This window comes from Bactrocera neohumeralis, chromosome 5 (assembly GCF_024586455.1).
Source record: "Bactrocera neohumeralis isolate Rockhampton chromosome 5, APGP_CSIRO_Bneo_wtdbg2-racon-allhic-juicebox.fasta_v2, whole genome shotgun sequence".
NCBI classification, from domain to species: domain Eukaryota; kingdom Metazoa; phylum Arthropoda; class Insecta; order Diptera; family Tephritidae; genus Bactrocera; species Bactrocera neohumeralis.
Genome location: NC_065922.1, coordinates 78,572,883 through 78,595,695, shown reverse-complemented (window position 1 = coordinate 78,595,695; position 22,813 = coordinate 78,572,883). Strand labels below are relative to the sequence as shown.

At 38.8% G+C, this 22,813-nt stretch overlaps 4 protein-coding genes across 10 annotated transcripts; 1 reads left to right on the top strand and 3 right to left on the bottom strand.

Moving 5' to 3' along the window:
* Positions 1-557: 557 nt before the first annotated feature.
* Positions 558-6,301, bottom strand: LOC126759378 (copper-transporting ATPase 1). The gene is made up of 5 exons (XM_050474112.1): positions 6,289-6,301; positions 5,029-6,186; positions 2,704-3,950; positions 1,868-2,644; positions 558-1,815 (listed from the first exon to the last, which is right to left on the bottom strand). Exons 1-5 carry the CDS (start codon positions 6,299-6,301, stop codon positions 1,090-1,092), a joined length of 3,921 nt encoding a protein of 1,306 aa, XP_050330069.1. The 3' UTR covers positions 558-1,089.
* Positions 6,302-6,748: 447 nt separating this feature from the next.
* LOC126760272 (ATP-binding cassette sub-family F member 1) lies at positions 6,749-22,800 on the bottom strand. Of its 2 annotated transcripts, XM_050475791.1 has the most exons (3): positions 22,701-22,800; positions 8,572-9,629; positions 6,749-8,502 (listed from the first exon to the last, which is right to left on the bottom strand). In XM_050475791.1, exons 2-3 carry the CDS (start codon positions 9,626-9,628, stop codon positions 6,884-6,886), a joined length of 2,676 nt encoding a protein of 891 aa, XP_050331748.1. In that variant the 5' UTR covers position 9,629; positions 22,701-22,800; the 3' UTR covers positions 6,749-6,883. The 2 variants fall into 2 exon arrangements, with proteins under 2 accessions (XP_050331748.1, XP_050331750.1); XM_050475793.1 differs by lacking the exon at positions 22,701-22,800 and having other exon boundaries at positions 8,572-9,756.
* On the top strand, positions 9,866-16,013 carry LOC126760292 (alpha-tocopherol transfer protein). 6 transcript variants are annotated; one of them, XM_050475823.1, is made up of 7 exons: positions 12,191-12,567; positions 12,622-12,713; positions 14,722-14,881; positions 15,079-15,160; positions 15,219-15,509; positions 15,576-15,712; positions 15,775-16,013. In XM_050475823.1, the coding sequence occupies exons 2-7, from the start codon at positions 12,629-12,631 to the stop codon at positions 15,899-15,901; spliced, it is 882 nt and encodes a 293-aa protein (XP_050331780.1). In that variant the 5' UTR covers positions 12,191-12,567; positions 12,622-12,628; the 3' UTR covers positions 15,902-16,013. The 6 variants fall into 6 exon arrangements, with proteins under 6 accessions (XP_050331783.1, XP_050331780.1, XP_050331784.1 ...); XM_050475826.1 differs by lacking the exons at positions 12,191-12,567; positions 12,622-12,713 and adding an exon at positions 9,866-10,043; XM_050475827.1 differs by lacking the exon at positions 12,622-12,713 and having other exon boundaries at positions 12,191-12,424.
* LOC126760288 (protein will die slowly) lies at positions 9,960-11,618 on the bottom strand. Its single transcript, XM_050475818.1, has 2 exons — positions 10,425-11,618; positions 9,960-10,356 (listed from the first exon to the last, which is right to left on the bottom strand). Exons 1-2 carry the CDS (start codon positions 11,289-11,291, stop codon positions 10,168-10,170), a joined length of 1,056 nt encoding a protein of 351 aa, XP_050331775.1. The 5' UTR covers positions 11,292-11,618; the 3' UTR covers positions 9,960-10,167.
* Positions 22,801-22,813: the final 13 nt, after the last annotated feature.

The window sequence follows — 22,813 nt, the reverse complement described above, 5'->3', positions numbered from 1 at the left end:
TATATACGGAAGTAATATTATTACGCCTTAAGCAAACAATGCGTTGAAGGAAAACATCTGCGCTGCTGTATAAATAATAGAATTTTGTTTAGTGAAATAATTGTGCCACGAGTAATTATTTTACTTTTCAAGCAGTTCTGTTCTTTTTAGCAACATATTTGAATGATTTATGGGCCACAGTCATCAGCTCGCACATTTATCAAATATTAACTTTTGTTCTCTTCTATTGAACATGATAAATAACACTGTAGTGATTAATTTTGAAATTAAAACTTGTACAATGTAATGTTTTTATCATCTCGTTGAATATATCTCTGTTCTCGAGGCTGTATGTAGATATGTATTTAAAAGTCAGTCGATCATAGGGGAGTTGTATATGTATATATAAATTAAAATTAGCTTAAAGTAAGCTCTTTTACTATTTTAAATATTAAAAATTATAATTATCAGAAATTCCGTTTTATTTGTATTGCACTATCGCCTTAAATTGATAAGAAACGAAACAAATGCATACTTCACTACTCGCAGGTACCTCACAAAAAAGTAGAATTAACGCATTTGTTTGGATTTTTACTGATACAGGGTCTTTATTCTTAATCGTTTTGAAGAATATTTATGTATATGACTATATTGTATATATATAAAAAATAAGGTTTAACATGTTTAACGATTTTATATGCACACTTGTTAGTTTGTCATACCTTTAAGGATTTTATTGTTCAGGTTGGTTATTTATAGGAAGGCAAAAAATGGAAAAAAAATGTTGTGTATAGATTAGCTTAATCAATATTTGTTCGTCGTACACTATCCGTTGACTTAGCGCAGATGCATATATTTGTTATATACATATGTACATACATGTGTTCAAAGTAAATGCTCATAATTAGGCAAAGTACAAAAACGGTACAAAAGAGGTGGTTTTAAAAATGAGGAACCTAAATATATGGAAAATTTTCTGCGCTATGCTTCTTATTCCTACAATTTATATACATATGTCTCAGATATATAAATATAACATATAAAATAACAAAAACAACTTCTACATTTCACTGTCTACGGACAATCACTAAGCACTTGCCTTTAATCACTCTACAATTTCTGCATTTCCGTCACGTTCTTGATGCTCTTCGTCTTTACAATTTTAGGTGTGAATTCACCACCGTCTGTCTCCAAGAGACTACCTTCATTGTGATTATAGCGGCTCTGTGCTCCCCCTAGGAAAATTCGCGACAACAAAGAACTATTTGAGCGATTTAACTTCGCGCGCGGTAGGTCTTCTAAACCGCGATGTAAGGACAATTTGTCGAGTTCACGGTCGCCGTCGCGTTCTTGCTCCAAATATTTCATATATTCGGGTGTGCGCAGCGAAGCAGCCGATGGTTTGCGATAACATTTAAGCATTAATGACGAGCAGACTACGGAAACCGAACTGGCTGCCATAGCTACCGATGCCATCCACGGCTGCAATGTGAAACCGAGAGGTGCAAATATGCCTGAAGCCAGCGGTATACCGAGTAGATTGTACATACTGGCAAACAGGAAATTGTACCGTATACGGCGCACGGTGCGGCGGGACAGATCTAGGCAAGCCACCACGTCGAGCAGGTCGTTACGCATAAGTACCACATCGGCCGCCTCAGCCGCTACATCGGTACCAGCAGCGATCGCAATGCCCACATCAGCTTGAGCAAGAGCAGGACTATCGTTGACGCCATCGCCAACCATTGCAACCCGTGCACCGCTTTCTTGTATTAGTTGTATTTTAGCCACCTTGTGCGATGGTAAAACCTCGGCAAAGATGCGCTTAATTCCAACCTGTAATAATGTAAAATAAAGCAAACGTTCTCCCTTGTTGTTTGTTACTTACCTGTCTAGCTATACTTGCAGCAGTATTTTCATTATCACCAGTTAGCAAAATTACGTTGATGCCCATTTTTTTTAGTGTGTATACAGCTAGATGCGCCTCAGGTTTGACCATGTCCGACACTCCATACATGCATATTAACTGACCATTCAGTGCGCAAAGCACAGCTGTATGTCCCTTCGACTCTTCTTCACTCAAGCAGTTGTCAATTTCATGTGGCACGGCTATGGCGTTGCGATGCATCCATTCACGGTTGCCAATCAACACATTTATCTCACTACTCAATACATTTGAGATAGTTTCGGTGTTTGCTGCGGCGCCATATAGTGTTTCGTCTAATTGGAGCAATTGTTGTTGCTGTTGTAGCTCCATGGATTTACTGGTAGGCAACTGCGGTATGAGTTCCTCAATGCTTGCACCGTTTTCCGTATGCACTGTGTTTGGATTTGATCGGTAATTATTCTCATAGTTAATTATTTTTTCAGCAATAGTAGCTTGACGCAACGCTTGTTCGTACTGCAATACAGTAACCTTTATGCCACAACCTGGTACTGCGAGAAAGTTCTGTGTTTTGCCAAATGTTTGTAAGCCCAATAAATCTTTGGAGAAGCGTACTATAGCAGATGCAATTGGATGCTCACTATTCGACTCTGCAGCACCGATAATAGTTAGCGCACGTGCCAAACTACAGACAGCGGGTTTGACGAACATAACTATTTTAGATGTCATAGGCATTCCGTGTGTTATGGTGCCCGTTTTATCGAAAACCACGGTTTTAACCTATTATTGAAGAAAGATTTAATTTATTCAAATATGAAACATTTATTTCAAAAGCATACCTTATAAGCATTTTCCAATGCTGTGGCACCTTTAACAAGTACACCATTGATCGCACCAGTACCTGTAGCTACCATAACGGCAGTTGGAGTGGCCAGACCCAACGCACAGGGGCATGCAATTGCCAACACGCTAAGGGCACACTTGAAAGCATGACTAATGACAATTGCATGTGAATCCATGTGCATCTTGTGTTCCATAGCTACGGGCACAAGGTCTGGATCAGTGAATCCAGCAATTAACCAACCGATCAATGTTATGCTCGAAACTGCCACAACGAATGGAACAAAATAACCTGCAATACGATCAGCTAACTGTTGTATTGGAGCTTTGGAAGTTTGCGCCTCTTCAACCAGGCGCACAATTTGAGATAAGGTAGTATTTTCCCCAGTATGAGTAGCAGATATAAGTAAGACACCATTCTGATTAATTGAACCACCAATTACCACTGCGCCCTTTCGTTTGGCAACCGGCATTGACTCGCCGGTTATGAGACTTTCATCACATGTTGAACTACCGTAAAGTACTTTGCCATCCACAGGCACCTTGGCACCCGGTATTACCTTGAGAACATCACCACGTTGCACGTAGTCCACTGATATAACTTTTTCTGATTTTATGTCAAAGTCAGCAGACACATCAACCAACAATGCCTCAGCCGCCTTCAGTGATAAGAGTTTTGATAGTGCTTCTGAAGTTTTTCCTTTTGCAATGTGTTCCAACCAGCGACCTAGAGATATGAAAATCAACAACATGGGCGGCGTATCAAAGAAAGTTAATGGCGAGGAGTTTTGCTCCATCAACACAGCGGCTATGACTACAGCCACAGAGTAAATATAGGATATTGTGGTGACCATAGAAATTAGTACGTCCATATTAGTGGTACCGTGACGTATTGCTCGAAAAGACTGTACGTAAAAATGCCATCCACCAAAAAACTGCACTGGCGTTGATAGCAGAAACATTACAAGGTTTTCCATTGACAACCCGGGAACTAGACAACACATAGCTGCGTGACCTCTGTCATTCATTTCAACCATGAAATAGATCATGGCAACCATACATGGCCCGCCAAAGATAAGAGACACCAAGAAAGCGTTGCGCCATTTTGCAATCTCTTCTTTATGCTGCAAATAGTCGTGGGTCATCTTGTCTCGGCCATTATGCAGTCGTGCCTGAAAACCCAGTCGCTCAATGGCTTCGCAAATGCTGCGAGGTCCCGTCTTTTCGGTATTAAAGCGGAATTTACCTACAATGTAAGTGATAAAGTAAATCTAACTTAATTTTCTTTGTAAATTTCCAATTTGAGGAATATGTATATTCTATATTAATTCTATGCTCAGGAAAAGTGGTTATAACCATTGGATATTTTACTTTTTTTAACGTTTCACAAGTCACAACAAATGATAAGAATGACAGAGTATATGTAATTGCATTTTAATGATGACATATTACCCATAAATAAATGTATACAGAAAATTTAAATTTACAAATTCATGCAAATGATGTCGATATAGTATTCCTACCTACTTTGCTAAATATCATTTGTATGTATTTAGGAAAATGTATATCAAAGGTGTAGGCACCCTATCATTATTACAATTTTATGTTATCTACATACATATCTATTCACGGTTGACATGAAATTGTGGGAGGCTTAATTAAAAAATCTACTGTAGGTAAAAGTCTTACTTCTATATGTGAATTTAAGATAACTGCTAACAAATTTAATGCCTTAGCAGTATTTTCAGTGATAAGCGGTTGGGTGTCCATCCTTTTGTTATCAAGCACTATTGGGGCGTTCAAAAAATAAGAATTTAAATATTCTGCAGACATCATTATCACATTTGTTTCGACACTCTGTCATACTCCTACCTAAATATATTTGCCTCTTAATTTTTTCAATTTTCTCAATTTGAGGATTAATATTATCGAATATATGTAATTCAAACCAATTTCATACATATTTAGTAAATAACAGACATACATTTTAAACATACACAAATGTGTACATATTTGTAAATATGTACGCTTACAGGTACACATGCATTGACCGTAAATTTTATAAAATATTGAATCGAATATCGTTTATATTTTTTATCAATTTAACTAATTAAGTTGTACCATTCAAGTTTATATATATTATGTGCCTTTATGGCAAAATAAAAAATTACTTAATAGAAATAATCTTTAATCCCACAAGAAGTAAAGGTATTGGAAATATTTGATTTTTTCTTTGACTACATAGTGTATGTAATTACTACAGCTAGTTGGCAAGAAAACCTTTCAACAAAGTTTTAAGATTATTTATATTTTTGTTCACATACCTTTTCGAGTCAATAATGTAACAGACGCTGCAGTAACGCCTTTCACTTTTAATACGTGCGTTTCGATTTTGTTCACACAAGACGCGCAGGTCATACCTGTGATTTCAATTTCTACCTCCGACTCGCCACTGCCCGGTTCATCGATGATTTCTGAAGGAAATCCCAGCTCTGTAATGGATTTCGCTATATTTTCCGCTGTCACAACATTTGCATTATATTTTACTTCTGCTTTAGCGGCAAGTAGTGCAACAAGTATACTATCCAGCCCGTATATCTTTTTACAGTGTTTTTCAATAGTTGCCACACAACTGGCGCATGTCATACCACGTATATGTAGAAAACATTTGGATAGCGCCCCATCCACGGACACTTCTGTATGAGCTTTTTGGGAAATGTTCGCAGAAGTCACATTTGACACCTGTTGCTTTTTAGGGGATTTTGAATCCTGTTCAGATGAAACTTTGCTTGAACTAATTCCGTCACCAACGTTATCTTTTTCCAATACGGTCGCTTCAAAACCCATGTCGTCAATCATATCAGCGATGTCTGTGGGCGTTAATTGGCTTGCGTCGTACTTTACCGTAGCGCACTTATCATCTAAACTAACGTTGATTTGTAATATTCCAGGCTTTGTTCCTATATTTCCTTCAATGTTCCGAACACACGAATTGCAAGTCATACCAATAATACGTATTTGAATGTCAGCACCAACACAACTGTCCCTTTCCATGGTCTTTTCAAAGGCAGGTTGTGATTCCGTTTGCGTATACAGACAATCGAAACCCATTTCCTCTATTTCAAATGCGATTTTGCTGGGATCCGTTTGCTCGGGGTTATATTCAAAATAACCACATTTATCTTCAAGAACGACACGGACATTTATTATTCCAGGTTTTCCTGATATTGTGCTCTCGATATTCCTTACGCAACTCTGGCAAGTCATGCCTTCAATAGGCAGGCGGATATTTTCATTATCCATTGTTCTTTTATTTTCAGGAAATTTTACGATCGCCGGATTATTGAGTGTATTGCTCTGTCCAATGTTATTTTCCAAACCAATAAAAGAAACTTGTTCGATCTTTGAGGTCAAAGCATTTGAGTCTGGTCCCTCTGTTTCCAATTCATTCAAAACTTTTGTTTCTGAAGACTTTATTAATCCTTAAGGAAAGAGTGTTTCTGCACTTGATATTTAGAAATTTACTAACGAAATGTTTAACTATTCTAAGCACTTTTTAGCAAATACCTATAAAAGCGATCTACTTTCAAATTTCATTGTTTTTATTTTTTTCGCCGAGTTTATACGTTCACTGAAAATGGGAGACTTGTGACAACCTACTTATAAATTGCATTTGACAAAGCAAATTTAAAAGCTCTAATAGTGATGCCACATATCTATGTTTCGTATGAAAGCAACTTATTTATATTGGTGCGTGCAATGGATATTTTTAAGCATTAAGGCGGGTTGTGTGCAAAATATTTATGAATGTGTCAGACGACGCTTGTTTGTATAACTACTTATGAAGGGTATTTGATGCTAATGATATATCTATTGATATTAGACATGTATCAAAATGTGTTAATTCAATATAATAACAATAATTATAGCCTTAGTTCGTTTCTGCAATCGTTCAAATGAATCGTTCTTAAATTTTTCTATAACTTATATTTTTAACATAAGTTTATATTATTCCTTTAAAATAGCACGAAAAACAGTCACATATTCATCTTGAGTTTAAGTGGTCCCTTTTTTAAACTCAACTTTAACAGTATATTTCTTTAAATAATTTCAATATGTTATTCGTATAGTATGTGTAACAAAACAATTTCAAAATACTAACATCAAAGAAAGCGGTTGTTATTGCAATACAGCTGCATTGGCAACGACACTGGGATTATTGACAACTTCTCCCAGTGCGTCGAGAACCTCCTTGCGGTAGTCATCGAATTCACCATCGATTTCATTGATCGTCTGGTCTTCTATTACGTACAGTGTACATCCAGTTTCACGTATCAATCTTTCGTCGTGAGAAACTATTATCACTCCACCCTCATATTCGTTAATGGCCTCAGCCAATGCATCAATAGACTCAATATCCAAATTATTAGTAGGCTCGTCAAGGATCAAAACATCAGGCGCACTCAGGCAGAGTTCGGCAAGTGCAACACGTGCTTTTTGTCCACCAGAAAGATCTTTCATTTTAATTGTATGTGCATGGCTTACGAGACCAAAGGAGCCAAGAGCTTTACGTGCTTTCTCATGTTGGAGATTAAACAGACGCTGCAGATACTCTGCTGCAGATTCCTCAGCTGTTAAATGTTCACCGGAGTGCTGGTCAAAGCGACCAACACGTAGTCTATGATTCTTTCTTTGTTCTCCTTTTTGCGGTTCGAGTTCGCCTAATAACAACTTCAGAAAAGTAGATTTTCCCACACCGTTCGGTCCTACAATGGCCACCCGACTGGAGAGATCTATACCGAAATCAGTGTTGATAAACAAAGGTTTCTGACCTTCAAAAGCAAAGGTAACGTTGTGGATACCTAAAATGGGCGGTTGTAACTGTGACGGTTCTGGAAAACGGAATTTGACAATATATTCTTTCGGACGAGCCAATAGTTCCTGTGGGCCCTCATCATCGTCCTGCTTTTGTTGTTTAGATTTATTCTTTTCTTGTTTACGCGTGAGAACTTCTTTCTGTTTTTTCTCAGCCGCCTTTTTCGATTGGCCGTGAGCCTTCAACTCTTTAATACGTTTCTCTTGTTTCTCATATTCTTTAATCATTTCACGACGCTTTTGAACATACATTTTCTTAAACATGGAGTAGTTACCTTTATAGTAATGAAGTTTTTTTTGATCGAGATGAATTATTTCGTTACATACATTATCCAAGAAACTCTGGTCGTGAGAAACTATCAATAGAGTCTTCTTCCAACCTTGCAAATAGTTGTCCAACCATATGACAGCATTCAAATCTAAATGATTTGTAGGTTCATCAAGCATAAGTAGCGTTGGTTCCAAATAAAGGGCACGGGCTAATGAGACTCGCATACGCCAACCACCAGAAAACTTGTTAGTCGGACGATTTTGCATTTCTTCACTAAAACCTAAACCAGCCAAAATACGTCGAGCACGGGCTTCCGCCGAATACGCTCCAATAGCTTTTAACTCTGCAAATGTGTCATTTAGTTCTTCTTGCACACTCATATCACCAGCGGCAAACTGATCCTCCAACTCTTTGCTCTTTGCCAAAAGATTATTTCGCTTTACATCAGCTTCTAGAATAGTATCGATCGCTGTTTTATCTGTGGCCACGACTTCCTGTTCACAAAGCAATACATCAATATTTGGTGGAATAGCAAAAGCACGAGTGGCTATGTGACGGAGTAGAGTAGTTTTTCCATGTCCATTGGGGCCTACCAAACCATAACGACGTCCGTGAGCAATCAACAAGTTGGCATTTACAAATAAGTCATTTCCTGTAAAAGATACAAATCGTTCAAGTCCGATCCGAAAGAAGTTTTAAAATAATTGTACCAATAATTTACCTTTTGCTGATATGGTGAAATTTTCGATTTTAATGTCGACTGCGTGTTCTAATTGTGCTTGCTGGCCAGCAGTACGTTGCACTTGAGACATAGTGAAGTTGCTATCTAAGTCGGAATGTCCGGAGCCACCCTTCTTTGTCATAAGCTCCATTTGTTTTTCATATTCCTGTTGTTTCTTTTGCTTCTTTTTTTCTTTGTGGGTTAACTTTTTTTCTTTTAAAGTAGAATCAACTGTATCCTCTTTAGCTGCTTCTTTGATTTCTTTTTCCTGAGTTTGGTCCTCATCGGGTAAAAGTTGCACTTCTTTAGGCACGTTGTCTTCAATTTGCAAGTCTTGGACTTGTTTGGTAATTTCAGAGTCTTTTACATTTTCTGTACTTGCTATGCTTGGCTCTGAATCAAGCTTATCCGTTTCAATTGAGTTTTCTTCTTGTCCTAATTCATCCTCAATCTCTTCGTCATCATCGTCACTAATGGCAAATTTATTGACTTTGTGTTGCTGTTCTTTTTTAGAATTTTTTGCTGATGGTTTAGCGGCTGCAATAAGGTCTTCATCATCATCGATATCTTCTTCTTCTTGTTCCAAATCAATGAATTTTGACTTTGGAGTATTACTGTCCTCATCATCGCTAAATTCATTCTTCTTTTTATTCTTTTTTCCTTTCTTTCCCTGTTTCTTAGCAAAGGAACTTGGTTGAGGAACAATCACTTCCTCGTCATCACTGTCTTGTGCGTTTGACATTTTATTCTTACCACCAATTTGCACGATATCATCTGGTTCGTCATCATTATCACTCCAGTCATCTTTTCGCTTGCCTTTCTTTCCTTTTTTTCCTTTCGAAGGCGCCGTTTTACTTCCAGACTTTACACTTTCCAAATCATCGGCGTCAATACTGGTCACTTTGCTACTAGCTAAAGACTCGTCTTCACTAGAATCTCCGCCACGTTTACCCTTTTTCCCCTTTTTACTACTCTTGTTGGGCACTGGCTTTACTAGTTCAGAATCCTCTTCATCTTCGAACCGTTCGTTTTTCTTCTTTCCTTTCGCCTTTGACATGCTGCAAAATATTTATTCTGTCGTATTATTATGAAAAAGTATACACGAAATAAATTTGGATATTTTGGAAAACGCAGACGACTGATGCAGTTTCACCAGTTTGCTTCACGTGGATAAGAAAACAATGTTGCCGTATCTAATAAAAAAAAATATTATTGTCTGCAAAATGACATTGGATTTTGTGATTGTCAAACAAATCCATAATATTGCGAAATTGCGGCAAATTTATAATAGAAACACCCGAATTCAGTGTTCAGATAAGTATGGGGTTTGACTCAGTAAAAATATGTTAATTCTTTTGTTTGTTAAGAGAGGAACGCAGACGCGAAAATCTTGGTGCAGAACTTTATTTGGATGATAATTTCGTCTTCGTACAGATACATATCAGAAATGAAATAGATGAATTTATATATATGTGAGTTTTTGTTTTAAAAAGTAGATACATACTATATATTAAAGGTTTTGATAATAATTTCTTAAACTAATTTTATCAATAAACTATAAGTATGCAACCGAGCAAAATAAGCGGCCAGATAATTTTAAGTATCACTTTTCCATAATTTGATCGTCTTATCGTTTTCTAGCGCTGCAGAAGCAATTATATTTTCAGTTGGATGACATGCTGTACACAGAACAGTGTCGGTATGACCTTGCAGCTTTTGCACTACTTCTTTACTCTGAAGGTTCCATATGTAAACCATGTTGTCTTCACTGCCTGACACAATCCACTGCGAAAGCCAACAAAAATTGCATAAAAAATTGTTGGCACAAAGCTCTAATAATTATTGTCACATACCTTGCCCCCGGTTACAGAAAAATTTGCAAATATACAATATTTTTCATTTTTATGGCCTGTATAAGTTTTCAAACATTTTCCTTTCGAGTAGTCCCACAGCTTCAAAGTGTTGTCCAACGTCGCGGCCAGAATATACTTTCCATTGGGAGAGAATTTAACAAAGCTTACTGGTGGGTTATCGTCATCAATCAGTGTTTTCAGACACTGTCCACTCGCTGTATCCCAAATACGACAAAGTCCGTCGTAACTTGAACTTACAATCAAAGAGCCGTCACGATTAAAATGAACTGCAGACACAGGATCAGAATGAGCTGGAAGAGTCTTCAAGCACTTGCCGGTACGAACATCCCATATACGTACGCTTTCATCAAAACTGCCTGATACTATTAGATTAGACTGCGGATTAAAGTTACAGCAGAAAACATAGTTGCTGTGTCCTTTAAGTGTTTTTAAACATTTTCCTGAGCTCAGTTCCCAAATTTTAAGCGTTTTGTCATCACTCGCACTTACCAATAGACGCGAGTCAGATGCCCAAGCGACATCACTAATGCCGAGTTTATGGCCAGATATGGTTTTTTCGAACTTACCATCATACGCACCCCATATTTTTATCAGTTTATCAGCCGATGAGCTAGCTAGCCATTCCCCGTTTGGGCTAAACTTAACAGCGGACACTGCTTTCGTATGTCCAGCCAAAGTAAACTTCAGCGCATAGTTCGGTTTTACAGACATTGAACTCTTGTTCGACGGAGTGCTAGTTGTTGCTGATGAAGAAGATTGTAGGGTGTTGGGACCCGAGGGTGCCGTGGGCATTGGTTGTGGTTGATGCACGCCTGGGTGACCGTGTACAACACCTATTGGTACCATCCTGTGGACTAGCGGAAGGGGCGCGTGGCACGAATTCAGTGCTGCGGCTTAAATATACTGTCAAATATATTAACTGGATGTGCTGCTCCACGCGGCACGTTGTTGCTATGTTTTTGTATACAGTATGTGGAAACTGTTTTTTATTAAACTTCTGTTGCCTTTTTGCCACTCCGAATCTATTTTCTCTTATAAATATTGAATATTACTTTAATAATTAAAAAAATAGTATACTCTTCAATGTTTTTCTTTAATTTCTGCGTGTAGTTGACGATGCGGCTCGTGTTTGCTTTTTGTGTTCAGAGTTGCCAAAGTGTTAAAATATAAAAGCTTTATTAAAACAAAAAGTTAGGTGTTAATAGTATAGATGGCGCTGTAAACAGCACAAGCGAAATTTTTAATTTGCGCCAATGGGGACAGACACACATATGAACACATCTTAGTTTATATTGAACAGAATGCATAAACTTATAAGTAAATATGTTGAACAGGATGTACAAATGTATTACAAGTAATTTAAAAAGTTTTAAAACCTAAATCTCTATTTTGCTATCGTAACAAGATCATTTTTTAAACAATTTATCTAACAATTGCATTTATTTTTTAATATTTTTCATTCTTTTAAACTAAGTATCAATATATTAAACATTTCGAAATATATTGAAACGACACGTCTATCTACTTATGTGTGTACACATGCTTGGGCGGCTTTTGATAAATGGAATGTGCTCGCGCATGCGTAACGGTCCAATGTCGCTAAATAAACAACGTTTTGTACATACATAAGTAACTTTGCATAGAATTGACAATGAATTTAAAAATATGGAAAAATAAGAAAATGAATAGCTTCCATTGTGACTGCCGGGATGTGGCCCAAATTGCTACGGCTGGCATGCAGACAAGTTGCTGCATTTGAGTTTTAACAGCGACTCTATCGAAGCCACAACAGCAAATAATGTGGCTTAAACGTGATGCTCATTTCGTACTTTGTACTATGCAAGCCAACTTCGTAAAAGTTTGTCGCCGTGCTTATACCCACATATTAGTTCGTCCGGCTGGGAGGCGCGCACAGTTGCTGCGGGTTTCTTGCACGCGGTAGTTCGTTTGTCAACGTTGCTCATCTTTTGCATAGAAGTGTAAATTTCGCTATACCGTAGAACATATGTGTGTTTGGAAAACTGGATAACCTAAAAGTTCAAAAGTGCAAAAGTGAAAGAAACAATTCTCACGTGGAATTCACAAAACTAATTTAACGTTCACTGATTATTTGTTTACAAAAGTAACTGCGTTATTTTTCTAATTTCTCTGGTTTGGTGTTTGCAATTCCTTCTAGGAACAAAATGGTTTTAAGACCTGAGTTAGATGAACTTGTCAAAGTATTGGAAAATTGGATTAGGACGCAGCCGCACTTGCCACAAGCTATAGGTGACCCGCAGTTTTTAATTTAGATAGCGCGTTTTGAAATATTCTATCACAGTTAATAAGCTTTCAACTACAAAGTTTTACATATAGTACATTATTTCAATATATTATTTAGAAATCGCCTTTGACAAAGATTTGCTGATTGGCTACGCAAATGGTTTATAATTTTTATAATTGTTTGCAAACAGACATGCCTACAAAGCACAGTCACTAATCCAGCTCATAAACCGATGCGCTGTCTGGCATACTAAGCAGGCGCTGTTTTGTTTACTTAAGTATTTCGATCTCGTTTGAGGGAATTTCAAAGTCATACGTGCGCCATTTACGGCTCGACTGCCAGTGACAAGTGGCCAGTTTAAATTCAATTTTTGATAAATTTTGTTATTGCAAACTTATTGAAGCCCGGTTTGTATTCTATTTTTGTAATTAAATAATTAATTTAATGTTTCAATATGTGTGCAGCAATAAGAAAAAAACAGTGTTGTGGTGTGGATACTCTCTTTCCTAATTAGGGCTACACATAACCAAAAATAATAAACCTGTAGTAATAATAACGCGCGAAAGTGCTTTATTAAAATATACATTAAATCCCCATAATAAGTTTTACTAGCGTAAAAAAGGAAAAAAAAATTAAGATCTGCAGTTCAAAAGTCAGTACAAATAACACTGGTCAACAAAACATTTATTTTTGTTTTGCGCATACATTTTACTTATCTAATATGTTCTGTTTATATTGGGTAGTCGAAAAAGTGTTTTCGTATTTTTTATTTATATTTATAATAATAAATAAATAAACAAACAAATACATATATGCCATTTTGATCGACCTCTTTTTGCCTTTTTTCGCTAGATACATTATTTCATCAGTGTAAATCGAAATTTTGAAATACCCAGAACGGAAGCGAGCGAACCATTGTTGTGCTGCACGAACTGATACAGCGTCGTATCCGTAAACTTCACAAATTACATATATGTAAATTGGTGGCTTGCGTGGCAATCTTACCTTTTTTATACAAAAATTTCAGAATATAGCGAACTTCTTCATTATTTTCCCTTTTTTTTTTGCCTAAATGAAGCTTAAAATCTCACCTTTCCTACACTACATGGTATGACACAATGTGATTGGTTGCACTGGAGATATACGATGGAACGACATCTAATGACAAAATACGAAGAAACTTTTTCGACTACCCAATATACATAAGCAAATATATGTATGCTTAAGGACGATTGAGTTATTCCAATTGAACATTTTTATCAGCACACACACTTTTTCTGATTGTTATATAATTTAATATATTCAAGAAAAAAATGATTTGATACTTATCACAACATATGTATGTAGTAATTTTTATGATTTACTCAAATATTACATAACTACACAACTTTGCATTGCCAAAATGTACATAATGTAATGTACATATGTATATTCACACCTCGACCAGACTTAATTGCAGTTGTGCTAAAGAAGGTATGTACTATGTATTGTTTAGGCTACCAATTAGTTACTGCAATTTTCCTAATGCCACTGCGTTGGTACTTGTACCAGCTAGTTTTCATTTGCTTTGTAAGTGTATGTATGGCATACGAATAACAACAAAATAATAACAAAACAGTAGGTTAACCGGTTCCATTAAAGAAGATACTGAAAGGCGGTGTCATTTATTTCTATTGCACTTACAAGCCAATTACCTTAATATACAACTACTTAAATATACATATATGTATATATACACATACATATGTAAATGCACCTTTAATTACATGTTTACGTGAAAATTGTGTTAAACATGTGAAAAACAGTGGGCTACACACTAGCATCGTGATTTAGGTGCAATTTTTTGCCAAAACCGCGCCGTTTTTTGCGTGAACAATACATACGCTTAAATGTATGTACATAAATGCACAGATATGCATACATACATACATACATATGTGCATAAAATGTTGTTTTAGTAGGCTCTGTTCGCGCCTTCGACTGAGCTTTTGTTTGTTTTTATGTCTTTTGCAGAGAAGCCGGTACTCGAGCGCTTCCTCTATTCGATGTTCGGAGATGTGGCGGGCGCCCAACGCTTGCTTGAGCTCAATTATGCGCTGCGCAACAAGTATGCGCACATATTTCTGCAACGCGATCCCACGGATCAAGAGTCGCAGCAGCTGTTGCAAGTCGCGTAAGTAACGGCGAAGGAGCTGGATTGGCGATTTGTCGACCAAACCAGTTGCTGCTAACATATGATTACTGCTATATTTACCGTTTCCGCGGTTTCCGTAATATTGCATATTCTTGTTTCACTGTTACCGGTTTGCCTTTTAATCTGTTTTTTTTTTGTTATTTTTTGTTTGTTTTATATTTAAAAAACTATTGCAGCGACTTGTTGCCGCTGCCTGGACTGACACCGGACAAAAACAAGCTGCTTTTGTATCGTCTTATCGATTTCGATGCAGATAAGGTGCACTATTTATTTTTGTTGTTGTAGTTTAAACGTTAAATAAATGTTTGTTCTTCAGTTTAACTTTACGGCCAGCATTAAGGTGTTCTTTATGATGGCCGACCTGCGATTCGTCCTCCCCGACGAGGCGGGCATGTGTGATGGCGAGGTACCCATTTTCGACATGGCCGGCTACAGTTTGCGACATGTTGCGCGCACAGTGCTCAGCTCGCTGCGTGTTTATATGAAATTCGTACAGGAGGCACACCCAGTGCGCTTGAAGGCCATACACGTACTAAATTGTCCATCTTATCTGGATAAAGTGTTGACGGTGGTGAAGCCGTTCATTAAGAGTGAGGTGTTTAAGCTGGTAAGTGCCCCCGTCGCAATCATTAGACGTATTGATAATTGCGATATATATTTCTGCTAAGAACAGATTCACTTTCATCTACCTAATGCTGATACGCCCTACAAACATTTTCCACGTGATATGCTGCCGGAAGAGTATGGCGGTAAGGCCGGCACTTTGGCCGTTTTGAAAGCGAAATGGACGGGACTACTCATAGAGAAGAGGTACTATTTTGAAAAATATAATTTTGCTTTTTATAGGAGGACTAAATTCGAGTATTTGTTAGGAATTATTTAATGAACCCCGATGCATGGAAAATCGACAAAAGCAAGAAACCGAAAGCTGTAGTTCCCGAAGCGAACCGGCAGTCGGATAGCATATGCCACAACTTGAAAACACTGGAGATTGATTAGATAACTAAGTTTGCTTTATAAATTTGTATACATACCATATACCTGTATGTGAAAAGATTAATTTTTATAAACGCTTGGGTTGTATGAACAAAACTGTACTCAAAAGTCAGGATTTATCGCAGTATTGCATTTGAACTCGAGAGGCGGCCACACTTGCCGAAGCTCGCCCACAATTTCAATTGTTGCCAGGCTCTTTAACAAACGGAAACACATAATCCTTGCATTCTCATTCAACAGTCAGAAGCATGGCGTAATTCATTCAACTCGTTCATGCGGAGGACACCCTCAGACGGCGTTGTGCACTTCCTTTTCCTGTTTGAAGAGGTTAGCAAGCATGGAGTGAGGCCAAAGTTAAAGCGCCGCATGTGGCAAAGGCGGTTGGACTACAAAAACAAAAAAAGGAAAGAATATATGCAAAAGCGAAGTTGTGCAGCTGTGACGAGGCAAGCACGCCTGATAAGAGCTGCTTTGGGAGGCTTGCATTCCAAGTGCATTAATCACGCCCGTTTAGCAGGAAGAATAGTCAAGCTATGTCGGCACAAAACTGCGGAAAAATTGGAATGCGGTGAAGCACAAAGTGCGAAACAAAGAAACATGTCCAAAAGGGGGGAAGGGGGGTGTTGTAGAAAGAGAAGTAAGAAAGTTTAAGACTAACTGCTAAGATATGCAAATGATGCCAATGTAATTGGGCAACCTCACCTGCAACGCTCCTAAATTACTTTGCAATTGTCGGCAGAGAATAACTTACATCAGACCTTCTGAAAGGCAAGTTTACTCCTGCTCAGCAAGTGGTCTACAGTTATATTCACAAGGTCCAATATGAGAAATTTGCGTCATCTCCTGAAAACTAAAATATGCGTCTACATCGATGGTTGATGGGTTCATCACACTGCGTGTCTCATTTAAACTCACAAGCTGGCGCCAACTGAAAACTCTTAATAAAGCCAAGACCTTCTTCACTATTATTTATTACTAAGAAGCTACCTAAAAGACTTAACGCATAGAATATCCAAAGTGGCTATAAAGAGTTCATCTGTGGGCGGTTGCCCCAGCATGAGAGACTGCCAGAGTTCAGCATGCCACCGTCCGCGCTTAATGGCACAGCGGATGGGATATCGATTGCAGTTGACCACCTTATACTGTTGTGCGAGGCAAAATTGCAGAACAAAGCAAACGTGAATGTAGTACACTGTACGAGTGCGCTATTAATACGACCGGCTCAGTCAATGACACTTATAACATTGTGTCTGCAGAAGCGGCGGTTGCATTGCAACCGTTAGAAGTGAGTACACTGAGTGGCTGTATGGTGACTTAGTTTCATTATGATAGGAACTCTCTAACATTGTTTGAACTCGACGATAATAATTCTCACATGAAATTTCTAACGCAAGCGTTTTAGACCGCCTTTAACTACGGGAATTCTATTGTTTTATCGCGGTGTCCCAGTGCAGACAACACTTTCTACACGAAGAAAGAGCTGCATGGCACTGCTGCCGGCACGGCTGAGAACATAAAACAATAAAGCAAATTGGCAGCCAGCTTCCCGCGAAATCACCTTGCGACTGTTAAACTAAATGACATCGCGGCGCGAGAGTCACCCAAGCACTGGCCAGGCACGGTGCCGGCGTTTCTTTTATAGCGCCAACTGGCAGCCAGCTATCCACGAAATCACCTCGCGACTGTTAAACTACATGACATCGTGGCGCGAGAATCACCAAAGCACTGGCCAGGCACGGTGTCTGCGTTTCTTTTATAGCGCCAACTGGCAGCCAGCTTCCCGCGAAATCACCTCGCGACTGTTAAACGACATCACATCGCGGCGCGAGAATCACCTAAGCACTGGCCAGGCACGGTGCCTGCGTTTCTTTTATAGCGCCAACTGGCAGCCAGCTATCCGCGAAATCACCTCGCGACTGTTAAACTACATGACATCGTGGCACGAGAATCACCAAAGCACTGGCCAGGCACGGTGTCTGCGTTTCTTTTATAGCGCCAACTGGCAGCCAGCTTCCCGCGAAATCACCTCGCGACTGTTAAACTACATGACATCGCGGCGCGAGAATCACCAAAGCACTGGCCAGGCACGGTGCCTGCGTTTCTTTTATAGCGCCAACTTGCAGCCAGCTTCCCGCGAAATCACAACGTGACTCTCAAAGCAGATCACATCGCGGCGCCAAATTGGAAATTAAACAAATTGTTTTATGTTCTCTGGCTGTGGGGCCAGTCGTTTGGATCGCCAACATGCAACATCCAACATGTTGTAGCGAGCCGAATAGCGTATATACTAAATCGCACGCCGCACAGAGGCGCAGGCAGCGCTGAGTATTTCTAGTCTGACAATGGAAGTGTGAATACCTTTGCATAGACGAGCGGTTCAGCGTTAGCGGTCAGTGTCCGTTCATATAAACATTTAGGACAAATTATGTTAAAAAAAAATTAAAATAAAATTATTAAAGTGAAAAATAAGCGAAATTTTTGCATCGTTAAGTTAAAAGTGCTGCGGCTTTAAGCATGTGATAACTTGGACATTTCTGCGCTGATTTAATAATGAAACTATAGTGCGGTGTATGGCTCTGTATTACTCGACTTTGTTTATTAAATTTCCCTGAATTTAATAAGTCATTAAGCCATCAAGTTTTGAAGAATGTTAAAGCTTTTAATGGAGTCTTATATAATGAAAACTATCGAAGTTTTCTTTTGTATTTCGCTGAGTTGAGTTCAGTTCGCATCAATTCAAAGAATTCTTCTTACTTCAGCACTTCTCCCCCCGTTTTTCCGGCACACATGTATGTGGTTCTAGCAGCATACATACACATCTACATATACATGCATACATAGAAAATGGTATATATTTGCGCAATCGAATTTCCGTGCGTGTTTTTTCCATTGCGCTGCCAACTATAGTAGTGTCGAATGTAGTCTGCTCGTAGCAAAAAATAAAAAAGAAAAAACAAAACCAAACAAACACCGAGACATCGCAAAAAGGCAGACCAAACTAAAATGCCTTCACATCACGCTTCCTCAGTATTTCAGTGGTGACTTATGCGGCCGACACAAGATGGTGCGACGGTGCTATGGGTGGGGATAACAGCGGGACGCTACGCCGTAACGAGTTGCCGGTTGGCATGCTAACCTAAAATATAAGCAAAAATAAAAAGCACAAGCGTATTCGGCCGCGCGCGTGCAAGTAGAAGAAGAATACAAAGAATTGTATGAGTGTAAGGCATTATAATTACAACAAAGCATAACAAATATACATATTTGCTTGGTAAATGCCAACTGAAAAAGGCGCATTCATAAGAAGAAAGCAATATTCAAGAAGCGGAGCAAAGCAAGAGTGCCACTTGTAAATAATCATACATATTACATCATAAATATGTATAGACTTTTTACTATTGCGCACAGACACACTCACACTCACTTACTTAAAATGCATTAAGAACGCGCCTACATACCGCTCAGCAAGCATAAATTCAATCATACATATGAAAAGCATGTCGTTTTAGGCGAAAAGCAGCAAAAATAATTTCGTAATGAAAATGTTCATTAATATTTCGTTGGGAGCGTACCAAAGCAGAACCACCCCCAGAGCGCGCACACACAAAACACACTCCCACAAACAATGGGATGTTGTATTTGTGTTTTTGCTATCGTAATGGATATTTACAAGTAAGCGGTTTCGGCAAACATTTCCTCCATTGCCTACACCCATGTTTCGCATGTGTTTTCTTCTATTTCTGTGCACTTTTTGCTACCATAAAAGCCGCTATAGGCGGTGGCAGTTGGCAAGACGGGGGTGGTTGGCGCTTGTCGTTCAAAGAGGTCGTGCCTCTGGCTTTGTGTGCGCAGACACCCACATCTGCTAGAAAGCCGGTTCGTGTTCGCATACACACTCGCAAATTCAGTTTTGTCTTTGTATATTGGGTAGTATAGCAGCAGGCGCATAGACAATGAGCTGCACCAGGCAACCGTACAATCGAACATAACAACTTGAATCGTTACAAACATGTTGGTCTCTGTCGTTTGCGTGTATTGCAAATCAAACACTATATGACACACTTCGATCGCCTCCGTTGGTCGCGTCACTCAATGTATTGTCTCTGCAGCACTACAGTGGACACTTAAAGCCACCATTGCGGGCGTGTAAACATATATAGTACATATGCAGTTGTACGGCGGTGCTTGTGTCATACATATATTTATTTGATATGCAGGCACGTGCTTTGTAGGACAAATTTAAAGCTGCATAGGCTCGAGCAGCTCTAAACTGAACTAATTTCCTTTAGAAACTGGTCAAGAAGGTTAAAGAGACTTTGATGACTGACAGAGAGTGTTATGCGGAAATGTCGTACCTGGGTGTCCATATAACTGTGTGTAATTTCTGAGCATAACCGATAAATACGGATTCGACAAGAACGTTCCCAGGACAGTCGGGTGTACGTAACCGGTACGGACACGGATTTTTGTCCGGCCAAGCACTGTCAACTCGGCAGAATTCTGGCACTACAATAACAACAACAGATTCGACAAGTTTTCTGAAAAGCTTGCCAAGACAGAAAAACAATCGCAAGTCTGTATTTGCTTGCCATAGGCGCGAGAACCTGAAAACCGTCTGCATTTGAGAGGGAAATTCCCTAAAGGGTTATCGCACGCAAAAGCTTCTTCATATATGTATGTATCTATTTAAATGGGGTTTTGGGGCTATTTAGCGTTTAACTAATACAGTCAAGAGCTCTCTGCTGTTGACTCCCACCACAGCAACATAGCACCATAGCACCACCACAAGCACAACACACCAACTTAAACTAGCAAACATTATTAACTGCACACAAAGCAATTTTAAGTTGTATTTCAGTTTGTGCTGAAGTTACGCCCTAGTTGTGCTCGTTCACGTTCAAGCCCTTTAGTGCTAGCTGTTGTCGGGGCTAATCGCAAGCGTTCGATCATTGAAGGATATATGACAGATGCATGCATATTTTCAGCGGAAGAGAAGCGTGACAGCCGGTTAGTTGTCACTGCGCTGAAGTAATCCATGTTCAAGCCAATAAACGGCAATTAAGTTATGCAATTTATGAATTTATAATAAGTAAATAGGTCACTGAGAAAATATTAGGCCAATTGGTGACTGACAACATGTCAAGCAAGAAAAACTTAAACTTCCAGCGGTGTCTATGACTTTCCTTCAGTACACGCAATCATCGTTGCTCGCTCAATTGCGCGATATGTTTTTACTTCCTCTTTTATTCCAATATTTTATGCTAACTAAAGCTGGGCTATTTTCTGATGTCATTGTGAAGACAAATGTAGTGTCACAGCAGGTTACAGAGTTTTCTTGTCGCTGGCTGACACCGAATTTCGTTTTCACCTTTCTATTTTGTTAGCGATATTCACACGGAGATTTTTTAATATAAGTTTGAACTCCTTTGATGCTCAATACAATTTGACTTTCAAAATGGAACAATTATTTCACCTTTCTACGCATAAGTCTTTAAATATGAATAAAAGATAATAAAAAATAATAAAAGTTACAACAAAAACTTGACCGATGCACTTGAGCTCATGGAAGTATAGACAGTTTTGCGCTTTGTAGCGTAACTAACCTTACGTAAGTTTGCAGCCAGACTTGCCGTCCCACACCGCTCAGCTATTATCCGCCATAAATAACTTGCTGACCCATATTTCACCATTTTGTTGTGGTCATTGATCTAGCAGCATACGCGCATACACACAAACACACACACCTGCCGCACAGCCGACGTAGTGCTAATCGATTTTGATTCGTTGGCCAGTCTATTAGTGGCAAAACATCTCGCATGTCCGGCTGGCATAACAATTAAAAACCAATTAACTTTTTTTTTACTCAATTTACTTGCGCAGAAGCAGCAATATTAACACGACAAACTACAAATGGTAATATCGCGATAACATCCATTAAGAGGTGTTCGAATATGCGAATATTTGTGTTTGCCGGGTAGTAAAAAGTGAAGAAAACTAATAGCGCTAACTATCAGCTTGTGTGACTGAAGCATCAGAAGATATAAACATTGTAAGGCCAATATCGTCATTAGACAGTGTCGTTGCCATATCGAGGGATTTGTGATGTCATTAAATTGTATAATGGGTGCCGAATTAGGAGGCAGTCGTTCGCATCAATAGGGGCTGCTTAACGTTTATGCGTACGTATTTGTGATAATCTTCGTTATTTGGCAGAAATGTTATTGCTCATACGCCCCGTCGCACCACTAATGAGTGCTGGTTGTGCCGTTATCGCAACATGCAAACGAAATCACCTGCGGAAAATGATAATTACGGTTCACAGTACCATTGCCTGTATACATTTTTCACAGTTATCGCCTGTTTTGCTACCCATTGTGTGTTGAGAGGTTCGGCTCAGTGCTAATTACCATTTGGAATACCTTGAATACTAACTTTGGTGGTTCCGCTTCCGATACCCTACAGTTCTCGGACTCAGTTGCAGTGCCAACAGTTCATGGCTACTAATCTAAGCCACATTTGATCTATGTACATACATACATATGTGTTCTATATACGGTTATGTGGATGTGAGTTGCTAATCGATGGCGTCTGCTGGGCAAAGTATGGGTTTGGCAAGTACATTCATTGGCGCTTAGTTAAAGTTTTCGACGAGATATACAATTCGATTTAGAGGGTAAATTTACACAAGCTGCTGCTGCGCTTAAATTTGCGTTGCCCGTTATAAGGTAGCAGTGGGCAAATTAATTTTGTTTGCGTCGGGCGAATAAATTAAGCCAGACAGTTATAGTATAGTAAAACTTACCTTCAAAAAAACCTGAAGCCTTTGAGGGTAGAATGCTCGCAGCAGATAATTAAAATACAATAACTGTACATTGAGTACTCAATATTTATGATGAAACAGCGCAAAATGTGCAA

Excerpts from the sequence above, each read along its gene's own strand:
- LOC126759378 (XM_050474112.1), bottom strand. Across the intron at positions 3,951-5,028 it reads TACATTATTGACTCGAAAAG|GTAAATTCCGCTTTAATACC; the intron begins GTATGTGAACAA and ends CTTACATTGTAG. Across the intron at positions 2,645-2,703 it reads CATTGGAAAATGCTTATAAG|GTTAAAACCGTGGTTTTCGA; the intron begins GTATGCTTTTGA and ends CTTCAATAATAG.
- LOC126760272 (XM_050475791.1), bottom strand. The coding sequence starts at position 9,628 with ATGTCAAAGGCGAAAGGAAAGAAGAAAAACGAACGGTTCGAAGATGAA. Across the intron at positions 8,503-8,571 it reads TTTCACCATATCAGCAAAAG|GAAATGACTTATTTGTAAAT; the intron begins GTAAATTATTGG and ends TATCTTTTACAG.
- LOC126760288 (XM_050475818.1), bottom strand. The coding sequence starts at position 11,291 with ATGGTACCAATAGGTGTTGTACACGGTCACCCAGGCGTGCATCAACCA. Across the intron at positions 10,357-10,424 it reads TTTCTGTAACCGGGGGCAAG|TGGATTGTGTCAGGCAGTGA; the intron begins GTATGTGACAAT and ends TGGCTTTCGCAG.
- LOC126760292 (XM_050475823.1), top strand. The coding sequence starts at position 12,629 with ATGGTTTTAAGACCTGAGTTAGATGAACTTGTCAAAGTATTGGAAAAT. Across the intron at positions 12,714-14,721 it reads GCACTTGCCACAAGCTATAG|AGAAGCCGGTACTCGAGCGC; the intron begins GTGACCCGCAGT and ends TGTCTTTTGCAG. Across the intron at positions 15,713-15,774 it reads GGACTACTCATAGAGAAGAG|GAATTATTTAATGAACCCCG; the intron begins GTACTATTTTGA and ends AGTATTTGTTAG.